General features: G+C 45.5%; 1 protein-coding gene across 1 annotated transcript; it reads right to left on the minus strand.

Moving 5' to 3' along the window:
- Positions 1-5987: 5987 nt before the first annotated feature.
- LOC134752030 (WD repeat-containing protein 74) lies at positions 5988-21488 on the minus strand. Its single transcript, XM_063687590.1, has 9 exons — positions 21330-21488; positions 20836-20990; positions 20098-20223; positions 18879-18969; positions 17567-17744; positions 16618-16710; positions 14808-15000; positions 7811-7950; positions 5988-6233 (listed from the first exon to the last, which is right to left on the minus strand). The coding sequence occupies exons 1-9, from the start codon at positions 21394-21396 to the stop codon at positions 6011-6013; spliced, it is 1266 nt and encodes a 421-aa protein (XP_063543660.1). The 5' UTR covers positions 21397-21488; the 3' UTR covers positions 5988-6010.
- Between the last annotated feature and the right edge of the window lie 163 nt (positions 21489-21651).

Consider the following 21651-nt stretch of genomic DNA (forward strand, 5'->3'; position numbering starts at 1 on the left):
CCAATACAAAAGTCACAAATAATGTCAATATCCAGGAAGGAAAATGAGGACTATGCTTGTATGGAGAATCGATCGTCCCCTTTCCTCTTAAAAATCATTGAAATTATTCGTATTAATCGTAGGATAGTGGGCGTTAGGAGACTTATATCAATGATCGGGTATAATGAGGGCTACCGCGTTTAATTTCGCCGCTAGGGGCGCTAGTGTAGATGGAGGTCTTTCAAAATGTCAAATGCATAGAAGTTTGGGGGGTTTCAAGCTTTTTTATCGGAAATTTTTACTCTTTATTCATAATTGTGGTAAATCTTAGACCATCTTTGATTAATCATGATAAACAATAGATATACCTCAATAAATGTTAGTGGTTTAAAAAAAAAGTGCCAACTAAAATATATTCTATCTTCAGTTGCAAAAGTGTTTGAGTCAATCATAAATAGACTTGTCGCTTCTCAAGTAAAACCTTACCTATGCGATTCTCAGCACGGTTTCAGGCCCAAGCGATCTGTTTAAACGAACCTATTAACTCTGGTTGACTCAGTCTCTGAGCATTTAGATAAGGGAATACAAGTTGACGTGCTGTACTTCGACTTTAAGAAGGCCTTCGATCGCGTGGATAACGACATACTGTTGAGCAAGCTACGAGTATGTAGCGTTGGCTTCTCGCCGAAGCTGCTCCGGTTGTTTGCCAGTTATCTGCGGGATCGACAGCAGTACGTGCAGCATGGATGCTTCGTATCGAAACGAACACGTACACACGATCCGGAGTCAGTCAGGGTTCGATTTTAGGTCCGTTTCTATTTGGCTTAATGATAACTGACTTAGCTGCAGTCCCTAAGTATGCCAGATGTTTATTATATGCTGACGACCTAAAGCTCATTTATGGAGTGCAGCAATTGTCCGACTGTGTGTCTTTGCAGGAGGATATTTCCATATAGCTTCAATTAGAAATCAACCTTATCGCCATCGACAACGTGGTACCTTTTAGTTGAAAACGTCACATATATTTAATATACTTATAACTAACGGACGGCTAAGGAATGGAATGCGCTCCCGCCATCTGTATTCCCTGATCAATATGACCTCGGTCTCTTTAAAGCAAGAGTGAATAGGCTGTTACTGAACCGCCTATTCACTCGGAATGGAATGTGAGCTCCATCTTAGGCCCTGTCTTCACTTTCCATCAGGTGTGACTATGGTCAATCGCCGATCAGTTAAAAAAAAACATAAATTTTACTCTATGACCGTATAAAACAATCAAGGCGGGTATTTTTACACAATATTTCCGTATAAACCGGCCTGTTATTAAATCTTTAATCACTTTAGTGTATTGTTAGGTATCTAGCTTAGTACGAGAATCAATCTAGGTAATAAAGTCGCTACTAAATCTGATTATTCTGCTAATTTTCCTTTCACTGAAGTAATAATTTCCACTTGCGCAAAAAACACAATGTCTTTGTTTCATTAAGCGTTCGAGATAAGAGGAAATGTTCGTTGTACTACTCAGAATTATCAGGGGAGTTAAAGACGAGTTGATAATAAAAACGTACAATCACTATTAGACATCAGCCTTTATAGATATATACATGCAAAATACCGCAACAAGTATCAACTAGAACTAGAGAATGCAAACCGGTTTTTAATTGTATAAAAAAACCGGTTATTAACCGGTTAGTTAGTATAGGTTGAACTAACATAGGCTTAAGGGAATGTACACTAACACTATGGACATTAGTCTGAAATAAAATATATTGATTGATTAACCGAAATTTCATACAATTAAAAACCGGTTCGCATTCCCTAGTATCAACGCATCGTCAAAAGAGTGTTTTGTAGAGGTCTTTATTGTTTCCCATATAGTTTTAAGTCATAATGTATTCAGTCCACATTTTCGTTGGTCATAATTTGGTTTTTCTCAGAAACGCTAACCTAACCTAACCTATTTATAGGATAACCCGAGGAAAATCCTGAAAAGTTAACGGTTTTTGATAATATGACAATCATTACATTAAGAGTCATAATTTATGACTTTATAATTATGTTATACAAAGGGACCCTGTTTTATAGTAATCGGAATCGAAAGCGACTGCTAATCGATTTTTAAAATGTTGTGATTAATTAAAACGTACATTCCGGTTTGTATGTAATTTTTATGGAGGAAATAATCGAATCATCGTTTAATCAAATCGACTTTTCACACTATTTTACAAGTTTTTATTTTACTTGAAATGTATGTATGTATGTCCGGGTCCATTATTCGATTGAAACGACATACATAGATATGTAAGTAGGGTGAAAATGCAATATTGGCAATATTGTGGTATGGTTCTTGACTGTTCACTCGTCTTTGGTATTATCATATAAAATAATGTTATATTAAACTTATCGCCCAATTAATTATAAGATAATTTGAACATTGTTTATCGGTAGGTATTTAGTATTGATAAAAGATAAATATATATCACGATAAGATAAGAATGATTATGGTATTAAGTTGTCCAATTACTAATAAGTGAAATGTTATTAAATATATTAATAACGGGTCACTCACGTATTTTAAGTCGAAAACGCTCGACATGTTTCACTCCGTACCGAGTAGCGTCATCAGGAGCTTGCGTTGACGGTCACGGAAAGTCACGGAAGTTTTGTTATTAAAAGTGAAATGTTATACAAAAAAATGGTTGTCTGTAAAGTCGGTTTATGGATGCGTGATAACGGCATAAGAAAACATTGATGAAAAATTGCATACTTTTACTCATGGATACTATATGTATAAAGGAGCCAAATCTCTATATATGAAAAGTGTCCATCAAAAAACAGTAATTAGGCGGCGCCACCATACACCGAAATACTACCAAAAACAACCTACGTAATTTGGTCGGGTTATTTGTTGCCTTATATGGTTCATGTTATACTCATGTCCCAGAGCCTAACTAGCGCCACTGGAGAGATTAGGAACTATTATTTAAAGCTGAAAGCGGTCACTTTTGCAACAATTCTGCCATAAGAGATAGGCATCCTTTCTATACCATCCATACTTTTATTTAAACGTATACGTTACCATGGAGATATGTCCACAACGTTACCATGGAGATCTGTCCAGAACGTGACACTTTTTCATGCTACCGGTTATGGATGGTATAGGAAGGATGCCAATCTCTTATGGCAGAATTCTTGCAAAAGTGACCGCTTTCAGCTTTAAATAATAGTTCCTAATCTCTCCGGTGGCGCTAGTTAGGCTCTGGGACATGAGTATAACATGAACCATATAAGGCAACAAATAACCCGACCAAATTACGTAGGTTGTTTTTGGTAGTATTTCGGTGTATGGTGGCGCCGCCTAATTACTGTTTTTTGATGGACACTTTTCGTACATAGAGATTTGGCTCCTTTATATAGTCTCCATGCTACCGGTATTCATCGTAAATCGTAAGGCCCACCATACAAAGCTTCCCTATTTTTAATTTGAACCTTGTTGTGTAAAAGACCTTCGTTTGTTTTAGAAAACAATGAAACAAAAGAAATGCTACTTAATTCAGTTAGCGTAAGGTTCAAATTAGATTGAAACACAGAGTACATCGTAATGCACATTGGGCCTTACGAGGTCAAAAGACGTTATCACGTCAAAAACTTACTCGGCTACGATTTTTAATTCTTTTCGTATAAGTAAATAGTACGGCGTAGTGCTTATTTTTAGCAGTTGTTAAAAATTCAGCTTATTAATTTCAAGCTATTCTTATAAAGGGGCGGCGACCCTCGCTCTGGTTCTTTCCTCGTCCAAAAGATATCCCTGGCCATTCAGCGAGGTAATGCCGTCAGTATTTTTGGCACATTTGGTCCGGGGGATAATCAGAGTGGGGGGTAATATTGTATTTGTTGTAATTTAGTTTTACTTTTTTGCATTAATTATTTTTATTAATAAAATTGTGTAAGCACAAGTAATTAGCTATACTTTAAAGTATAAGTAAAAGATATTGTAGTGAAATAACGAAAAAGTAAAATTATTTTTATCATCATCTTCCTCGCGTTATCCCGGCATTTTGCCACGGCTCATGGGAGCCTCGGGTCCGCTTGACAACTAATCCTAAGAATTGGCGTAGGCACTAGTTTTTACGAAAGCGATTGCCATCTGACCTTCCAACCCAGAGGGGGAAACTAGGCCTTGTTAGGATTAGTCCGGTTTCCTCACGATGTTTTCCTTCACCGAAAAGCGACTGGTATAAATATCAAATGATATTCCGTACATAAGTTCCGAAAAACTCATTGGTACGAGCCGGAGGTTTGAACCCGCGACCTCCGGATTGAAAGTCGCACGCTCTTACCGCTAGGCCACCAGCGCTTCTGAAAATATTATTATACATTTTTTATAATTAATTATAGTCAATCGTAATTTTTGCAATCATTAATGTTTACATGTATTTATTTTTGCAATGAAATAGGTACATAGATACATACTGTTAAGAATTATTTCGAATTTAATGTACCAGTGGTAAATAAATTATTTACAGAAAGGCTTATTTTATTTGATACGTGGAGGTCTTCAGAAAAACGTGTAACATATACTTTTTAACTAAAGGGGTGGTCCAGAAATCATGTGATCATATTAGGTGATTTTAAACCCCCCCCCCCCTACCACAAGATCACGTGATAATTATTGCTTTGGCCTACTCTCGTATAGAGGGCGTTGACGGTTTCGTTTGTTATTTATAATTTAAACGCATATCAGTGATTCTTTCACATTCAAATGGGTCAAAATCATATAAAAATAATTATTGCAAATAAAAAAATCATTTATCCATATTTTAATACATTTTAACGTATTTTTATAAATCCTCATTTTTAGTTTTAAAGTGTGTCGATAGATGGCAGTGAATTTACAGTGGTTACAAATATGGATGGTATAGAAAGGATCGCAATCTCTTATGGCAGAATTGTTATAAAAGTGACCGCTTTCAGCTTTAAATAATAGTTCCTAATCTCTCCGGTGGCGCTAGTTAGGCTCTGGGACATGAGTATAACATGAACCATATAAGGCAACAAATAACCCGACCAAATTACGTAGGTTCTTTTTGGTAGTATTTCGGTGTATGGTGGCGCCGCCTAATTACTGTTTTTTGATGGACACTTTTCATACATAGAGATTTGGCTCCTTTATATAGTCTCCATGGTTACAAAATTTACTATGACAGTATCGCTCTATCTTATTATATCCTCTTTGTAATTTTGTATTCATTCGTTTTTGATTTGATAGCAATGGCGGATGATTGAGGAAAAACGTCTCATGTCTCATAGCTCCCGCAAACTGTGACAGTTCTATGTTGTGGTTGAAAAGCATGAGTAGTAGGTATACTTATAATAATTATTTTTATTCTTTCTCGCTTTGAAAAAAAATACACGTGATATCTTCTTTGACCCCCCTCCCCCATCGTAAACATTCGTGATATTTTTCTTACCCCTCCCCCCCCCCCCCCCTCTAAACGATCACATGATTTCTGGACGACCCCAAAAGTGTGAAAAGGGTCTACGTATTGGCTTCGGCTCCGCGCATGCCTCCCAAATGTCCGGAATACCGTTTCATTTTTCAGTAATGGAAAGTAATACCAAAGAGGATATAATAAGATAGAGCGGTACTGTCATAGTAAATATTGTAACCGCTGTAAATTCACTGCCATCTATCGACATACTTTAAAACTAAAAATGAAGATTTATAAAAATACGTTAAAATGTATTTAAATATGGATAAATGATTTTTTTATTTGCATTAATTATTTTTATGTGATTTTGACCCATGTTCTTTTACTGATATGCGTTAAAATTATAAATAACAAACGAAACTGTCAACGCCCTCTATACGAGAGTAGGCCAAAACTAGTGGCGCACTCTGATCGAGAATCAAATTTTTGTGATTTTCGAGGCACGTTTTTTCCTTAGACTGTATCCATCTATTACAGAGTTACATCTATCTTTGGTAATAACAATCAAATAAAAAACAAAAATATTATGTAAATTTATTCTAAGCATTATGGAACACGCTTTTAGCTTTCTTTTCCTTCTTTTTCTTCTCCATCCTTCTCTTCTGCTTCTCGGTGCTTTTCAGCAACTTCTTGATGGCATCTTCTTGATCATCTTCTTGGGTCTGCTCTTCGTTCAGGTCTATCGTGCTGCCCTCTAGCGACGGTTTCGCTTTTTTGGATGGGGTAGGTACTGGTGGCAGCTTTTTCTTTTTGGGTTTTTCTCTGTGAAAATATTATTTATTTTATTAGTGAGTCCGAAACACCACGCTGCGCTCTAAGACTCAAATAATAGACGTAGCTCGGAAAGCGGCCAAGTTGAAATGGGACTGGGCTGGTCATGTCTGCCGAATGCCGGACGACTTGTGGGCCAAGTTAACCACGGAGTGGGAGCCCCACGAGTCTAACCGGGTATCCGGCAGACCTCGTCGATGGCGGGATAACTTGGACTCCTTCTTGACAGGCTGGCCAGATATAGCATTAAACAGAGACGAGTGGAAAAAGAGGGGGGAGGCCTTTGCCCAGCAGTGGGACACAGTGGGCTCTGAATAAATAAATAATTAGTGATTACGTATGAACAAAGTAAATATGTTATTATACCTATGCATGTATGTAATTGATTGCATAAGATGTGTATTTTGTGCCCTTGTTATATAATCTACTTTACAGTACATCTGGTACATTAGAACACCAGGTGCTATAATAAGCACATTACGTAACTACGTCGAAAATTTAAAGGGTCATATGTACTAAACTTTGTAGGATACACGACACACGTGCGAAAAACATATACTAAAAATTTAATTTGTCCGGAACCCTCGGTGGGCGACTCCGACTCGCACTTGTCTGGTTTTTTTTTATCAATGCAGAAATTGTTGAGTAATACACTTTTCGTCAGTCGTATGGATGGTATAGGAAGGATGCCAATCTCTTATGGCAGAATTGTTGCAAAAGTGACCGCTTTCAGCTTTAAATAATAGTTCCTAATCTCTCCGGTGGCGCTAGTTAGGCTCTGGGACATGAGTATAACATGAACCAACAAATAACCCGACCAAATTACGTAGGTTGTTTTTGGTAGTATTTCGGTGTATGGTGGCGCCGCCTAATTACTGTTTTTTGATGGACACTTTTCGTACATAGAGATTTGGCTCCTTTATATAGTCTCCATGGTCAGTCGCGTCACAAGTAACATCTAATGTCAAGTACCAGTACTTGACGCTAGTTATCGACTACGAAAATAATAGTCGTTTTGGTATCAAAACCGATGTATGGAGTGAGCACTCTATGCTCACAATATGAGAAATAAGTATATTTTTCTATGATATTTACACAGGCGCTTATTACTAGGACGGCGGGGAATCGTGCAGAATGGGGTTGGCCGGTCGAAATAATTAGCAGATGGCGCCAGCATAGCTTGCCCTGTCAATCCCTAGAATTGTGTCAAATTTTTGTTTTTTTAATGCCCTGGATGCCAGCCCTTTAAGCCAACTCATAGAAAAAGGGGCAAGCTATGATGGCGCCATCTCTGCAAACCTTTGACAGTTGCCAACCCCATTAGAATGGAGTCTTGTGGTGTCAACCTGTCACTATGCCTGTCACTGTCACTTTCGCATTTACCTACTTCAAAGATAGTCCTTACGGAGTTATATCTATCTTTGCCTACTTGTTAGAACGTGACAGGCATGTTGACAGGCGATAAAAATACTACCGTGCTAAGCCCGTTGGTGCACAAAACAATGGCCTTATGTGATCGTGACCCTCAGTCTTTAGGAAACGAGAAAGGAAAATAATAAGAATCTTACTCAATGGTATCCATGTGCTGGAAGAGGTGATCCATCTCGTCCTGATCCTCGAGTTCCTCCTTGACTTCCGGTGCTGAGCGGAGAGGAGTGCTGCCCTCTGTCTGTATCAGGAGTCCAGTCAGCTTCGAGGTCAAGTATTGCTGCGAAAAATACATTCGAATAAATAAAAATTGAACCATAATTGAAAAAACTTTGAATAGTCAATTATGTAAAATAAATGTGCCATTTTCAACCAAAAGGGTACTTATTGTCGCTTGTCAGTAAGGCGCTATTTCCACATAGCTTCAATTAGAAATCAACCTTATCAACAAGCGACAATGTGGTACCTTTTGGTTGAAACTGTCACATATATCTGCATTAAGAGTCCCCGGCAAGCTTGGCCGAATTGCACCTTCCCATACAAACGTAGTTCCGCTCTCATTTTAAAACTACGTGTTGGATTGTAATGAAACTTTGCACATATAATGACATGAGGTATATTTAGGTCTGAAATTAGTTTATATAGCTCCAGTTTATAAAACAAACGAAATAGAGCAAAAACAAGTTTTGTATGGAAAACTTAAATTCGCTGTATTTCTTTAACTATGGTATCTGAAGCTGCATAAACCAATTACAGACATAGACATACTTTATCCTATTGCAAGTACAAAGTTTCAAAGCAATCTAGCTAGTCGTTTTAAAATGAGAGCGGAACTACGTTTGTATGGAGAACCGAGCTTGCTGGGGACCCTTAATTCGCTTGGCCGCCGCGTCGCGACGCTTCACTTCGTGTTCGCGAGTTGTTCGCCTGCGTTAGACGCAGCCTTAGCGATAAGACCGCTCGTTATTTACCTCTACCAAAGAGGATATAATAGGATAGAGCGGTACTGTCATAGTAAATTTTGTAACCACAGTAAATTCACTGCCATCTATCGACACACGATTAAAACTATAGTTTAAAACGATTAAAAGTATAGTTGTATTTGTGCAACAAGAGAGGAAAGTTGGTTTTTTTTGCGAGTCTTTATTTTGAGTCCCGAGTAAGCGAAAGATTCTATAATTGATTCTAAGTTAGAATCTTGAGCGTAGCGAGGGACTCAAAAACACGAGATGTAAAATAACTTTGCTCTCGTGTTGCACATATAATTTTTCACCTCAGTGGTGAGAACACATTAAAGGTTAAAATGTATTTCGAATTACACAGAATAATTAAGAAAAAAAAAACTTGTAATCAAAGTATGAAGTGGCAGTTCATGGCCTTCACCAAAGATAGATATAACTCCGTAATAGATGGATACAGTCTAAGGAAAAAAACGTGCCTCGAAAATCAAGAAAATTTGATTCTCGTTCAGAGGGCGCTACTAGTTTTGGCCTACAGTCGTATAGATGGCGTTGACGGTTTCGTTTGTTATTTAACAATTTTAACGCATATAAGTGAAAGAACATGGGTCATAATCATAAAAATAATTAATGCAAATAAAAAAAAACATTTATCTATATTTAAATACATTCTATCGTATTTTTATAAATCTTCATTTTTAGTTTTAAAGTGTGTCGACAGATGGCAGTGAATTTACTGGGGTTACAAAATTTACTATGACAGTACCGCTCTAGTATAAGTTACTCTATGCCTTCACTAAATTAAAAAGCTACTTTGTTTCACGTAAAGTAGGCTTGTTCGAGCTGCTGAGGTGAAAAATAAATTTCAATTACGGAAACGACAATAGTTATTTACGATACAAGTGCGGAAATAAGGAAATTCGAAACGAGTGGCGAATTACCTATTCGCACATGTATCGTACAACGTTTTACAGTACATATGGCCCTTTAAACTTTCGACATATGCACGAAAAGTGCTATTTGACGCACTAGTGCGAGAAAGTAGCACCATATGTACTGTAAAAAATAGTTCTCACCTTATACAAGAGCTGCTTGGTGTTGTAGCAATGCACTCGCAGATGGCGGTCCAGGCTCGCGCTGTAGACTAGCCCCCCGGCCGCGGCGGCCGCGGTGACGGCCCCCGCGGCGCCCCGGAAGTTCTCACCTTATACAAGAGCTGCTTGGTGTTGTAGCAATGCACTTGCAGATGGCGGTCCAGGCTCGCGCTGTAGACTAGCCCCCCGGCCGCGGCGGCCGCGGTCACGGCCCCCGCGGCGCCCCGGAAGTTCTCACCTTATACAAGAGCTGCTTGGTGTTGTAGCAATGCACTCGCAGATGGCGGTCCAGGCTCGCGCTGTAGACTAGCCCCCCGGCCGCGGCGGCCGCGGTGACGGCCCCCGCGGCGCCCCGGAAGTTCTCACCTTATACAAGAGCTGCTTGGTGTTGTAGCAATGCACTCGCAGATGGCGGTCCAGGCTCGCGCTGTAGACTAGCCCCCCGGCCGCGGCGGCCGCGGTGACGGCCCCCGCGGCGCCCCGGAAGTTCTCACCTTATACAAGAGCTGCTTGGTGTTGTAGCAATGCACTCGCAGATGGCGGTCCAGGCTCGCGCTGTAGACTAGCCCCCCGGCCGCGGCGGCCGCGGTGACGGCCCCCGCGGCGCCCCGGAAGTTCTCACCTTATACAAGAGCTGCTTGGTGTTGTAGCAATGCACTCGCAGATGGCGGTCCAGGCTCGCGCTGTAGACTAGCCCCCCGGCCGCGGTGACGGCCCCCGCGGCGCCCCGGAAGTTCTCACCTTATACAAGAGCTGCTTGGTGTTGTAGCAATGCACTCGCAGATGGCGGTCCAGGCTCGCGCTGTAGACTAGCCCCCCGGCCGCGGCGGCCGCGGTGACGGCCCCCGCGGCGCCCCGGAAGTTCTCACCTTATACAAGAGCTGCTTGGTGTTGTAGCAATGCACTCGCAGATGGCGGTCCAGGCTCGCGCTGTAGACTAGCCCCCCGGCCGCGGCGGCCGCGGTGACGGCCCCCGCGGCGCCCCGGAAGTTCTCACCTTATACAATAGCTGCTTGGTGTTGTAGCAATGCACTCGCAGATGGCGGTCCAGGCTCGCGCTGTAGACTAGCCCCCCGGCCGCGGCGGCCGCGGTGACGGCCCCCGCGGCGCCCCGGAAGTTCTCACCTTATACAAGAGCTGCTTGGTGTTGTAGCAATGCACTCGCAGATGGCGGTCCAGGCTCGCGCTGTAGACTAGCCCCCCGGCCGCGGCGGCCGCGGTGACGGCCCCCGCGGCGCCCCGGAAGTTCTCACCTTATACAAGAGCTGCTTGGTGTTGTAGCAATGCACTCGCAGATGGCGGTCCAGGCTCGCGCTGTAGACTAGCCCCCCGGTCGCGGCGGCCGCGGTGACGGCCCCCGCGGCGCCCCGGAAGTTCTCACCTTATACAAGAGCTGCTTGGTGTTGTAGCAATGCACTCGCAGATGGCGGTCCAGGCTCGCGCTGTAGACTAGCCCCCCGGCCGCGGCGGCCGCGGTGACGGCCCCCGCGGCGCCCCGGAAGTTCTCACCTTATACAAGAGCTGCTTGGTGTTGTAGCAATGCACTCGCAGATGGCGGTCCAGGCTCGCGCTGTAGACTAGCCCCCCGGCCGCGGCGGCCGCGGTGACGGCCCCCGCGGCGCCCCGGAAGTTCTCACCTTATACAAGAGCTGCTTGGTGTTGTAGCAATGCACTCGCAGATGGCGGTCCAGGCTCGCGCTGTAGACTAGCCCCCCGGCCGCGGCGGCCGCGGTGACGGCCCCCGCGGCGCCCCGGAAGTTCTCACCTTATACAAGAGCTGCTTGGTGTTGTAGCAATGCACTCGCAGATGGCGGTCCAGGCTCGCGCTGTAGACTAGCCCCCCGGCCGCGGCGGCCGCGGTCACGGCCCCCGCGGCGCCCCGGAAGTTCTCACCTTATACAAGAGCTGCTTGGTGTTGTAGCAATGCACTCGCAGATGGCGGTCCAGGCTCGCGCTGTAGACTAGCCCCCCGGCCGCGGCGGCCGCGGTCACGGCCCCCGCGGCGCCCCGGAAGTTCTCACCTTATACAAGAGCTGCTTGGTGTTGTAGCAATGCACTCGCAGATGGCGGTCCAGGCTCGCGCTGTAGACTAGCCCCCCGGCCGCGGCGGCCGCGGTGACGGCCCCCGCGGCGCCCCGGAAGTTCTCACCTTATACAAGAGCTGCTTGGTGTTGTAGCAATGCACTCGCAGATGGCGGTCCAGGCTCGCGCTGTAGACTAGCCCCCCGGCCGCGGCGGCCGCGGTGACGGCCCCCGCGGCGCCCCGGAAGTTCTCACCTTATACAAGAGCTGCTTGGTGTTGTAGCAATGCACTCGCAGATGGCGGTCCAGGCTCGCGCTGTAGACTAGCCCCCCGGCCGCGGCGGCCGCGGTGACGGCCCCCGCGGCGCCCCGGAAGTTCTCACCTTATACAAGAGCTGCTTGGTGTTGTAGCAATGCACTCGCAGATGGCGGTCCAGGCTCGCGCTGTAGACTAGCCCCCCGGCCGCGGCGGCCGCGGTGACGGCCCCCGCGGCGCCCCGGAAGTTCTCACCTTATACAAGAGCTGCTTGGTGTTGTAGCAATGCACTCGCAGATGGCGGTCCAGGCTCGCGCTGTAGACTAGCCCCCCGGCCGCGGCGGCCGCGGTGACGGCCCCCGCGGCGCCCCGGAAGTTCTCACCTTATACAAGAGCTGCTTGGTGTTGTAGCAATGCACTCGCAGATGGCGGTCCAGGCTCGCGCTGTAGACTAGCCCCCCGGCCGCGGCGGCCGCGGTGACGGCCCCCGCGGCGCCCCGGAAGTTCTCACCTTATACAAGAGCTGCTTGGTGTTGTAGCAATGCACTCGCAGATGGCGGTCCAGGCTCGCGCTGTAGACTAGCCCCCCGGCCGCGGCGGCCGCGGTCACGGCCCCCGCGGCGCCCCGGAAGTTCTCACCTTATACAAGAGCTGCTTGGTGTTGTAGCAATGCACTCGCAGATGGCGGTCCAGGCTCGCGCTGTAGACTAGCCCCCCGGCCGCGGCGGCCGCGGTGACGGCCCCCGCGGCGCCCCGGAAGTTCTCACCTTATACAAGAGCTGCTTGGTGTTGTAGCAATGCACTCGCAGATGGCGGTCCAGGCTCGCGCTGTAGACTAGCCCCCCGGCCGCGGCGGCCGCGGTCACGGCCCCCGCGGCGCCCCGGAAGTTCTCACCTTATACAAGAGCTGCTTGGTGTTGTAGCAATGCACTCGCAGATGGCGGTCCAGGCTCGCGCTGTAGACTAGCCCCCCGGCCGCGGCGGCCGCGGTGACGGCCCCCGCGGCGCCCCGGAAGTTCTCACCTTATACAAGAGCTGCTTGGTGTTGTAGCAATGCACTCGCAGATGGCGGTCCAGGCTCGCGCTGTAGACTAGCCCCCCGGCCGCGGCGGCCGCGGTCACGGCCCCCGCGGCGCCCCGGAAGTTCTCACCTTATACAAGAGCTGCTTGGTGTTGTAGCAATGCACTCGCAGATGGCGGTCCAGGCTCGCGCTGTAGACTAGCCCCCCGGCCGCGGCGGCCGCGGTGACGGCCCCCGCGGCGCCCCGGAAGTTCTCACCTTATACAAGAGCTGCTTGGTGTTGTAGCAATGCACTCGCAGATGGCGGTCCAGGCTCGCGCTGTAGACTAGCCCCCCGGCCGCGGCGGCCGCGGTGACGGCCCCCGCGGCGCCCCGGAAGTTCTCACCTTATACAAGAGCTGCTTGGTGTTGTAGCAATGCACTCGCAGATGGCGGTCCAGGCTCGCGCTGTAGACTAGCCCCCCGGCCGCGGCGGCCGCGGTGACGGCCCCCGCGGCGCCCCGGAAGTTCTCACCTTATACAAGAGCTGCTTGGTGTTGTAGCAATGCACTCGCAGATGGCGGTCCAGGCTCGCGCTGTAGACTAGCCCCCCGGCCGCGGCGGCCGCGGTCACGGCCCCCGCGGCGCCCCGGAAGTTCTCACCTTATACAAGAGCTGCTTGGTGTTGTAGCAATGCACTCGCAGATGGCGGTCCAGGCTCGCGCTGTAGACTAGCCCCCCGGCCGCGGCGGCCGCGGTCACGGCCCCCGCGGCGCCCCGGAAGTTCTCACCTTATACAAGAGCTGCTTGGTGTTGTAGCAATGCACTCGCAGATGGCGGTCCAGGCTCGCGCTGTAGACTAGCCCCCCGGCCGCGGCGGCCGCGGTGACGGCCCCCGCGGCGCCCCGGAAGTTCTCACCTTATACAAGAGCTGCTTGGTGTTGTAGCAATGCACTCGCAGATGGCGGTCCAGGCTCGCGCTGTAGACTAGCCCCCCGGCCGCGGCGGCCGCGGTGACGGCCCCCGCGGCGCCCCGGAAGTTCTCACCTTATACAAGAGCTGCTTGGTGTTGTAGCAATGCACTCGCAGATGGCGGTCCAGGCTCGCGCTGTAGACTAGCCCCCCGGCCGCGGCGGCCGCGGTGACGGCCCCCGCGGCGCCCCGGAAGTTCTCACCTTATACAAGAGCTGCTTGGTGTTGTAGCAATGCACTCGCAGATGGCGGTCCAGGCTCGCGCTGTAGACTAGCCCCCCGGCCGCGGCGGCCGCGGTGACGGCCCCCGCGGCGCCCCGGAAGTTCTCACCTTATACAAGAGCTGCTTGGTGTTGTAGCAATGCACTCGCAGATGGCGGTCCAGGCTCGCGCTGTAGACTAGCCCCCCGGCCGCGGCGGCCGCGGTGACGGCCCCCGCGGCGCCCCGGAAGTTCTCACCTTATACAAGAGCTGCTTGGTGTTGTAGCAATGCACTCGCAGATGGCGGTCCAGGCTCGCGCTGTAGACTAGCCCCCCGGCCGCGGCGGCCGCGGTGACGGCCCCCGCGGCGCCCCGGAAGTTCTCACCTTATACAAGAGCTGCTTGGTGTTGTAGCAATGCACTCGCAGATGGCGGTCCAGGCTCGCGCTGTAGACTAGCCCCCCGGCCGCGGTGACGGCCCCCGCGGCGCCCCGGAAGTTCTCACCTTATACAAGAGCTGCTTGGTGTTGTAGCAATGCACTCGCAGATGGCGGTCCAGGCTCGCGCTGTAGACTAGCCCCCCGGCCGCGGCGGCCGCGGTGACGGCCCCCGCGGCGCCCCGGAAGTTCTCACCTTATACAAGAGCTGCTTGGTGTTGTAGCAATGCACTCGCAGATGGCGGTCCAGGCTCGCGCTGTAGACTAGCCCCCCGGCCGCGGCGGCCGCGGTGACGGCCCCCGCGGCGCCCTTGAAGCCGCGGTCGAGCCGGGCGGCGCGCAAGTCCACGGCGTGGAGCTGCCCGCGACCGAAACCCACCATTACTTGCCTGAAACGTTAAATCCATACTAATATTATAAATGCGAAAGTCTGTCTGTGTGTTACCTCTTCACGCTTAAACCGCTGAACCGATTTAGTTGAAATTTGGTATACAGATAGTTTGAGTCCCGGGGAAGGACATAGGATACTTTTTATCCCAGAACTCACCCCTCAAGGGGGTGAAAAGGGGGGTGGAAATTTGTATGGGGAATCAATAACCGCTGAACCGATTTAGATGAAACTTGGTATGGGGATAGTTTGAGCTGTGGAAAAGGATATAGAATAACTTTTATCCCCGAAATCATCCCTTAAGGGTGTAAAAAATGGGGTGGAAATGTATAGTGTGGACCAATTTGGGGGTGAAATAATTTGTTTAAGAATTAAGGTACCCAAATTACTAATTCCACGCAGACGAAGTCGCGGGCAAAAGCTAGTCATATTATAAATGCGAAAGTCTGTCCGTCTGTCTGTGTGTTCCCTCTTCACGCTTAAACCGCTAAATCGATTTAGATGAAATTTGGCATAGAGATAGGTTGAGTCCCTGAGAAGGACATAGGATAGTTTTTATCCCGAAAATCATCCGTTGAGAAAGTAAAAAGCGGAGTGGAATTGAGATAATTAATGAAGTTTCTGCTAATTTGTGTGCATAATATGCTCAAATTGAATAATTGCTATAAGACTTTCTCCAGGCGCTATTCTAACTTGCTGGAGTTACTAAGTCCACGCAGACGAAGTCGCGGGCAAAAACTAGTCTGTTATAATAGGGATGATGACACATGTTGAATTTTGTAACAAAATCTAAGTAATACTCATTTATACCTAGTTAATTAATAGTCAAAGTTTTTTTTTTCACAATCCATAACTCACGCGGGAACAATATAGGCCTTTGTCCTTCAGTACACCTGCATGAAATAAGATCTTTTTCGAGCAATTGTGATGAAAAAAACATTAGAAAACTAAGGGATTCAGATCGAAGGTCATTGGCGCCAGGGACCAGGGACCGGACAACCCTTTCCGCGATAAAACCCTTTCAATGGGTGACACTTAAACACGGCTAACACATGGAAAGACTTTCCCTTTTGAACTGCAAGCCTATTCATACCCTTACCTTTGACTAACCCTTACCGAAAAGCTAACCAAAAATAAGGCTAGCTCTTAATAAGGGTTACCCTTATCTTTAAGCGCTTTTTATAAAGGTTTCCCTTTGCGTGAAAGAGACAGGATTAGTATATATCTACGGTAGTGTATGAAAAGGAACGAAAATACGTGCCTAGTCAAAGAACGCCGCCGTCGCCGCCGACGATCGCTCGGATTCGAAGTAATGTGTGCTTTATGAACAAGGTAGACGACTTAAATTAGCACGCTTATATGCTAAAAGGGAAGCCCTTTATAAGGCTAACCCTTATAAGCAATATGCAAGGTGTTGGTGAGCGGATGATAAGGGTTTTGTAAGGGTATTTGGGCTACCAATTACTCAAATGTGGTAGCTTTATATAAGGGTTTTTAAAACCAAAACAAAGGGTTTCGTCTGGCAAAGGGTATGGTGAGTTAAGCCTTATGTAATACCCTTATAAAACCCCGATAAGGGATAGCGGGCCGGTCCCTGCCAGGGACCCCTTGAACTGACCTCTCGTCCCGTCCGGGTGCTATACAGGTGGCCGCCATCTTGTCCACCTCGATGTTGCACACCGGCCGGCGCTGTGCGCGCAAGTCGTACAGTCTGCGGGCAATAAACGGCTCTAATAACTTACGGAATACGGGCGAATTTCCTGTGGACATTATAACAATAAACTTTCGCGGACGAAATATTATTTTATAAATTTAATTATGGAATGTTTGCAGTTTGCATGCTGATAGCTGATAGTGGAATGTTCGCATGCTGATAGTTTATAGTCTATGACGATCGTGATGTCAATTCTTAGGCTCAGGCAAATTTGTATTGTAATTTAAATCGTGAAATAAAATAATCTAATCTAATAGGGAATATTACGCGAAACTCTGCGTAGGGGGCGCCAGGGCGCAAATTTCTTTATCTAACATCTCTGTCACTTTTGCATATTAGAGCGATAAAGAGGCAGATAACAAATTTTTGGATTCGCGTTTCCCGGTAGGTCCTCTGTAAACAAACCGCCTTGATGCATCAATGTCATATTTTATTATCTTTGAAAACTTGTCAAAAACCTGTTAAAGGTACAGTATGTATAAGTTACTCTATGGTTTACTAAAAAGGCTGATGATCTAAGTTTTTGGCGCTGAAGATGGGTTTTATTACTAACGTACCTGATATAGCCATGGCGGGAGCACACGGCAGCTAGCTGACCGCCCTGACCACACCAGCACAGGTCAGACACCCAGATGTCTCGGCGCAGTTGGAGCCAGTCATGAGCTAAGTTTCTGGCGCTGAAGATGGGTTCTATTACTGACGTACCTGATATAGCCATGGCGGGAGCACACGGCAGCTAGCTGACCGCCCTGACCGCACTAGCACAGGTCAGACACCCAGATGTCTCGACGCAGTTGGAGCCAGTCATGAGCTAAGTTTCTGGCGCTAAAGATGGGTTCTATTACTATCGTACCTGATATAGCCATGGCGGGAGCACACGGCAGCTAGCTGACCGCCCTGGCCGCACCAGCACAGGTCAGACACCCAGATGTCTCGGCGCAGTTGGAGCCAGTCATGAGCTAAGTTTTTGGCGCTGAAGATGGGCTCGGGCTCGCCGATGCGGTAGATTTTCAGGTCGTTTTCTTCGCCTCCTGGAAATCAAAATACTTACCATTGTTTTAAGGATCTTCGCAGGTCAATTCCGAACTATTGTTCTTGCAGATTTTTGGAGTGTTTTGTCTAATTTGAGCAAAAATAAAAACCTGTGAATCATTAGTCGTAAACCGTACTTTCATTTTCGCATGTTTTTTTTTAATAAGAACCTTAAACTTGTAAACAAGATCCATGCCATTAAGTTTTTTAGAAATTAGTTACCCCTTGGTGAAGGTAAGCATCGTGAGGTAATTAGACTGATCTCCGAAAAGCCAAAATGTATGAAACAGCAAAATTTTTATTTGCGATTTCACGGTTGGTCCCATAGTAAAAGTTGCTCAGTATAATCCCAAAACTTCCCTGGCAACGGCAATGCACTTTTTTTAGCCACCGTGTATAAATATGTATATATTTTTAGGGTTCCGTACCCAAAGGGTAAAAACGGGACCCTATTACTAAGACTCCGCTCCGCTGTCCATCTGTTTGTCTGTCACCAGGCTGTATCTCATGAATCGTGATAGCTAGACAGTTGAAATTTTCACAGATGTATTTCTGTTGCCGCTACAACAAAAAATACTAAAAAAAGTACGGAACCCTCGGTGCGCGAGTCCGACTCGCACTTGGCCGGTTTTTTAGTTTTAATTCTTTTTTTTTTTTTTTTTATCTGGTTTTTATGGAGGCTTTGGACACTCTAGGTGAACATGTCAGCCTCATGGGTGCTATCATAGTTCCCTACTCAAGGGAGAGGTCAATAAAGTGGTAAACACTGATTGCTTTGTCCGATATAGGCTCTGCCAACCAACAATTGATCTGTCAATTGTGCATGGAGCCCAGACTACCAAAAATTCTTTTTCTCAAGTCCGAATTCCGGACGCATTCCAACAACACGTGAGACAAGTCATCAGTCTTCTGACAGTTTGCACACAGTGGTGACGATTTAACACCCATCATGCACAGAAATTTGTTTGTAGGGATGTGTCCGGACTGGACTCGGAAAGCTGAGACTAACACTGTGTCGAAAGATAGCACTGTGACTACAAAATGTACTCATACTCATATTGTAATATAAATTAAATGTCAAGATGTACTATGACAATAAGCCTATATATGCTCGTCTCTTTGCTACAACTCACCCGTGGCAAATAGCTGTTGTTCGGCGCAGACCCTCATCCGGTCCAGCTTGCCCCCCGTGTCCACCAGCACCTCCTCCTTCTTCTTCCATATCTAAATAGAAAAAAAAATAGATAGAGATATAGAAAACTAGCTTTTGCCAGCGACTTCGTCTGCATGGACTTAGTAACCGCAGCTAGAGTAAGAATAGCGCCTGGATAAAGTCTAATGGCAATCAATCCATTTGAGCATATAGAAGAAAGAAAGAAAGAAAGAAAGAAAATACATTTATTTGACGCCACAACATAGTACATAAAAAAGAAAAGCATGCAGACAAAAAAACATTTGGACGCCAAAAAGGATCCCCACTCAGCATAGTGCCGCGGCAAACCGTGGCGCTGGTTTTCTGTGGGGACCTGGCTTAATCTAAAAATAATGCGAGACGTACGCCAACGACACACAAATAAAATTTACATTGACATAAAAATACAAACATTATTAAACAGAAAATTAAGACAAACAAAATATTAATAACCGCCTTTTTTAAATATATTTATAACGAAAGTTACAGAAAAAACCAACACCAGAACGAACTAAACTTAAGACTAAAACTAAAACAAAGACTAAAACTAAAACAAATCATCAAATTGCCGCGGAAATGTAAAAGTGTGTGTGATAAGTGTGCGAGTGAGTGACTGATATGTTACTGTGATGTCTGTAATTGAATTTGTAACAAGTGTGCACGACATTTCGATTTGAAGCCACTTAACGACTTCAGCGAACGGATTGGTGGCGGCAGGCATATATAGGTATATGCTTAATTGCTCACACAGATTATCAGGCAATTCATTAATAATCTCAATTCCACCCCGCTTTTGACCCTCTTAAGGGATGATTTTCGGTCAATATTGTTAATCAAATTCGGTCAATATTGTTAAATTATTGTTATCAAATTTCCATGAGCGACAGAAAATACAAATTCGTTCGGTATTAAAGTTTTTCACTTGACCTGTACCTATTTTGAGTTGAATCTATGAATGTACTAGTATTTAAGTATAAATTGTATATTTACCATTGTATAAAACCATTAGCATAAGCTTTAAAGAAATAAAACTTATTATTATTTTAATGTGAATCCGTCTGACCTATGAACTTGTTGATACCTGAACGACGCCGCACTGACCAGTCTTCAACATAGTCCCTTGGTCGACAGTGTAGGTGCCAAGAATTGGAAGTAGTTACCTTAACAACACCAGTACTAAGCGCGCTGATCAGTCGTCGGCACCGCCCGACGCCGACAACATGTCCTGTTCCATGGTCGGCAGTGTAAGTGCGGTGGAGAGTTCCATCTGAACTATAAACTTGGATCTGAAAAAGGGAAACAGTTGTATTCCATTGTGAAATGGGGTGCAGTACAAAGTGAGACGCGCGTGTTGTATCGACATTTTTAGACGTGCCTCGCGCGCGCCGCCTCGGCCGAGATGAGAAATAAGAAAATTAAAAAAATAAGTTTTTAAAACTATATTGTGTTACATATTAAATGAAAGAGCGCGTTATGAGAATCTCAAATATATTTTTTTTGTAATTTTAAAATAAATAGTTCAGAAATTATTTAAGAGAATAGCCAAAAAAATTACCATTCCCCCTTTACCTCCGAAACCACTGAGTCTAAAATTTTGAAAAAAATATACAAAATAGCTCTTTACCACACACAGAAAAACCTATTAGAAATGTGCAGTCAAGCGTTAGTTGTCCTTAATAACTTAGTTTTTGATCCGACCCCTACGGATTTTTTAAAGACATCTCACGTTTCACATAAAAATAGGTACAGGTACCCCACATCCATACTAATTTACAGAACTTTGTATGCAGGGGGGGTTGCCTTTTCTCTGCAGCTGACATTAAAAATTGTGTAATACACCCTTAGAATGTGAGTCCGACTTGCACTTGGTCGGTTTTCTTGCCACTAGAGGCTAATACCTGTTGATTCTTCTTTCCCAGCAGTATCTCGGTCTGCTCCGCATTCCCCCACTCCATGCAGGTGACGCCCTCATCTTTCTGCAGAGACTTGATGTCCACCAGGTTCTCTATACACTTCTTATTGTTCTTTGTAGCGTCCGTGTGGTATTTCACATCTGGAAAGATGTTTGGAGAGATAGATCTTTTTTTTTTTTTTTTTTTTTTTTTTTTTATTTTATTTATTGATATTAGACATGTATATAGAACTAGGTTAATCGTTTTTTTTTTAAGCGAAACCTATAAACCTAGAATATATTATGCTGAAGCGATCGACATCAAAATCAGTGATTTGTTAAGATTTAGTTAGTGGAAACCGATTTTTCCCGAAAAGGAAATTTCATAGAAAAAGTACCGTTATTTCATTACGATCGCAAAGCTATTCTTCCCCCTTAAATCAAAATAATGTTCAGCATTTACCTACGGACAATTGTACATTGCAATACCACGCTACTTACGTTTAAATGAACCTATTTTAGTGGCGACAAATATGTCTATTTCCGTGTCTTCCTGTTTTATTTGCATTTTGCGTTATTTAACATCTAAGTTCATAGAATATAATTTAATTCACTACTACAACACGATCATGCATAACCAACACGTGAGCTTGTTTTGAAAGTGCCAGGCAATTCGACAATTTTGACATTTGACTTTGACGTATGACTTCCACTATGAAATGCCACTTCGTTATACGTATAGTATTTGACACAAAAAAAACACAATACAATGAATAAAAACAATTAGATAAATATAAGTTTGTTGTGTTGACAAAATTCTCTT

This window comes from Cydia strobilella, chromosome 24 (assembly GCF_947568885.1).
Source record: "Cydia strobilella chromosome 24, ilCydStro3.1, whole genome shotgun sequence".
Lineage (NCBI taxonomy): Eukaryota > Metazoa > Arthropoda > Insecta > Lepidoptera > Tortricidae > Cydia > Cydia strobilella.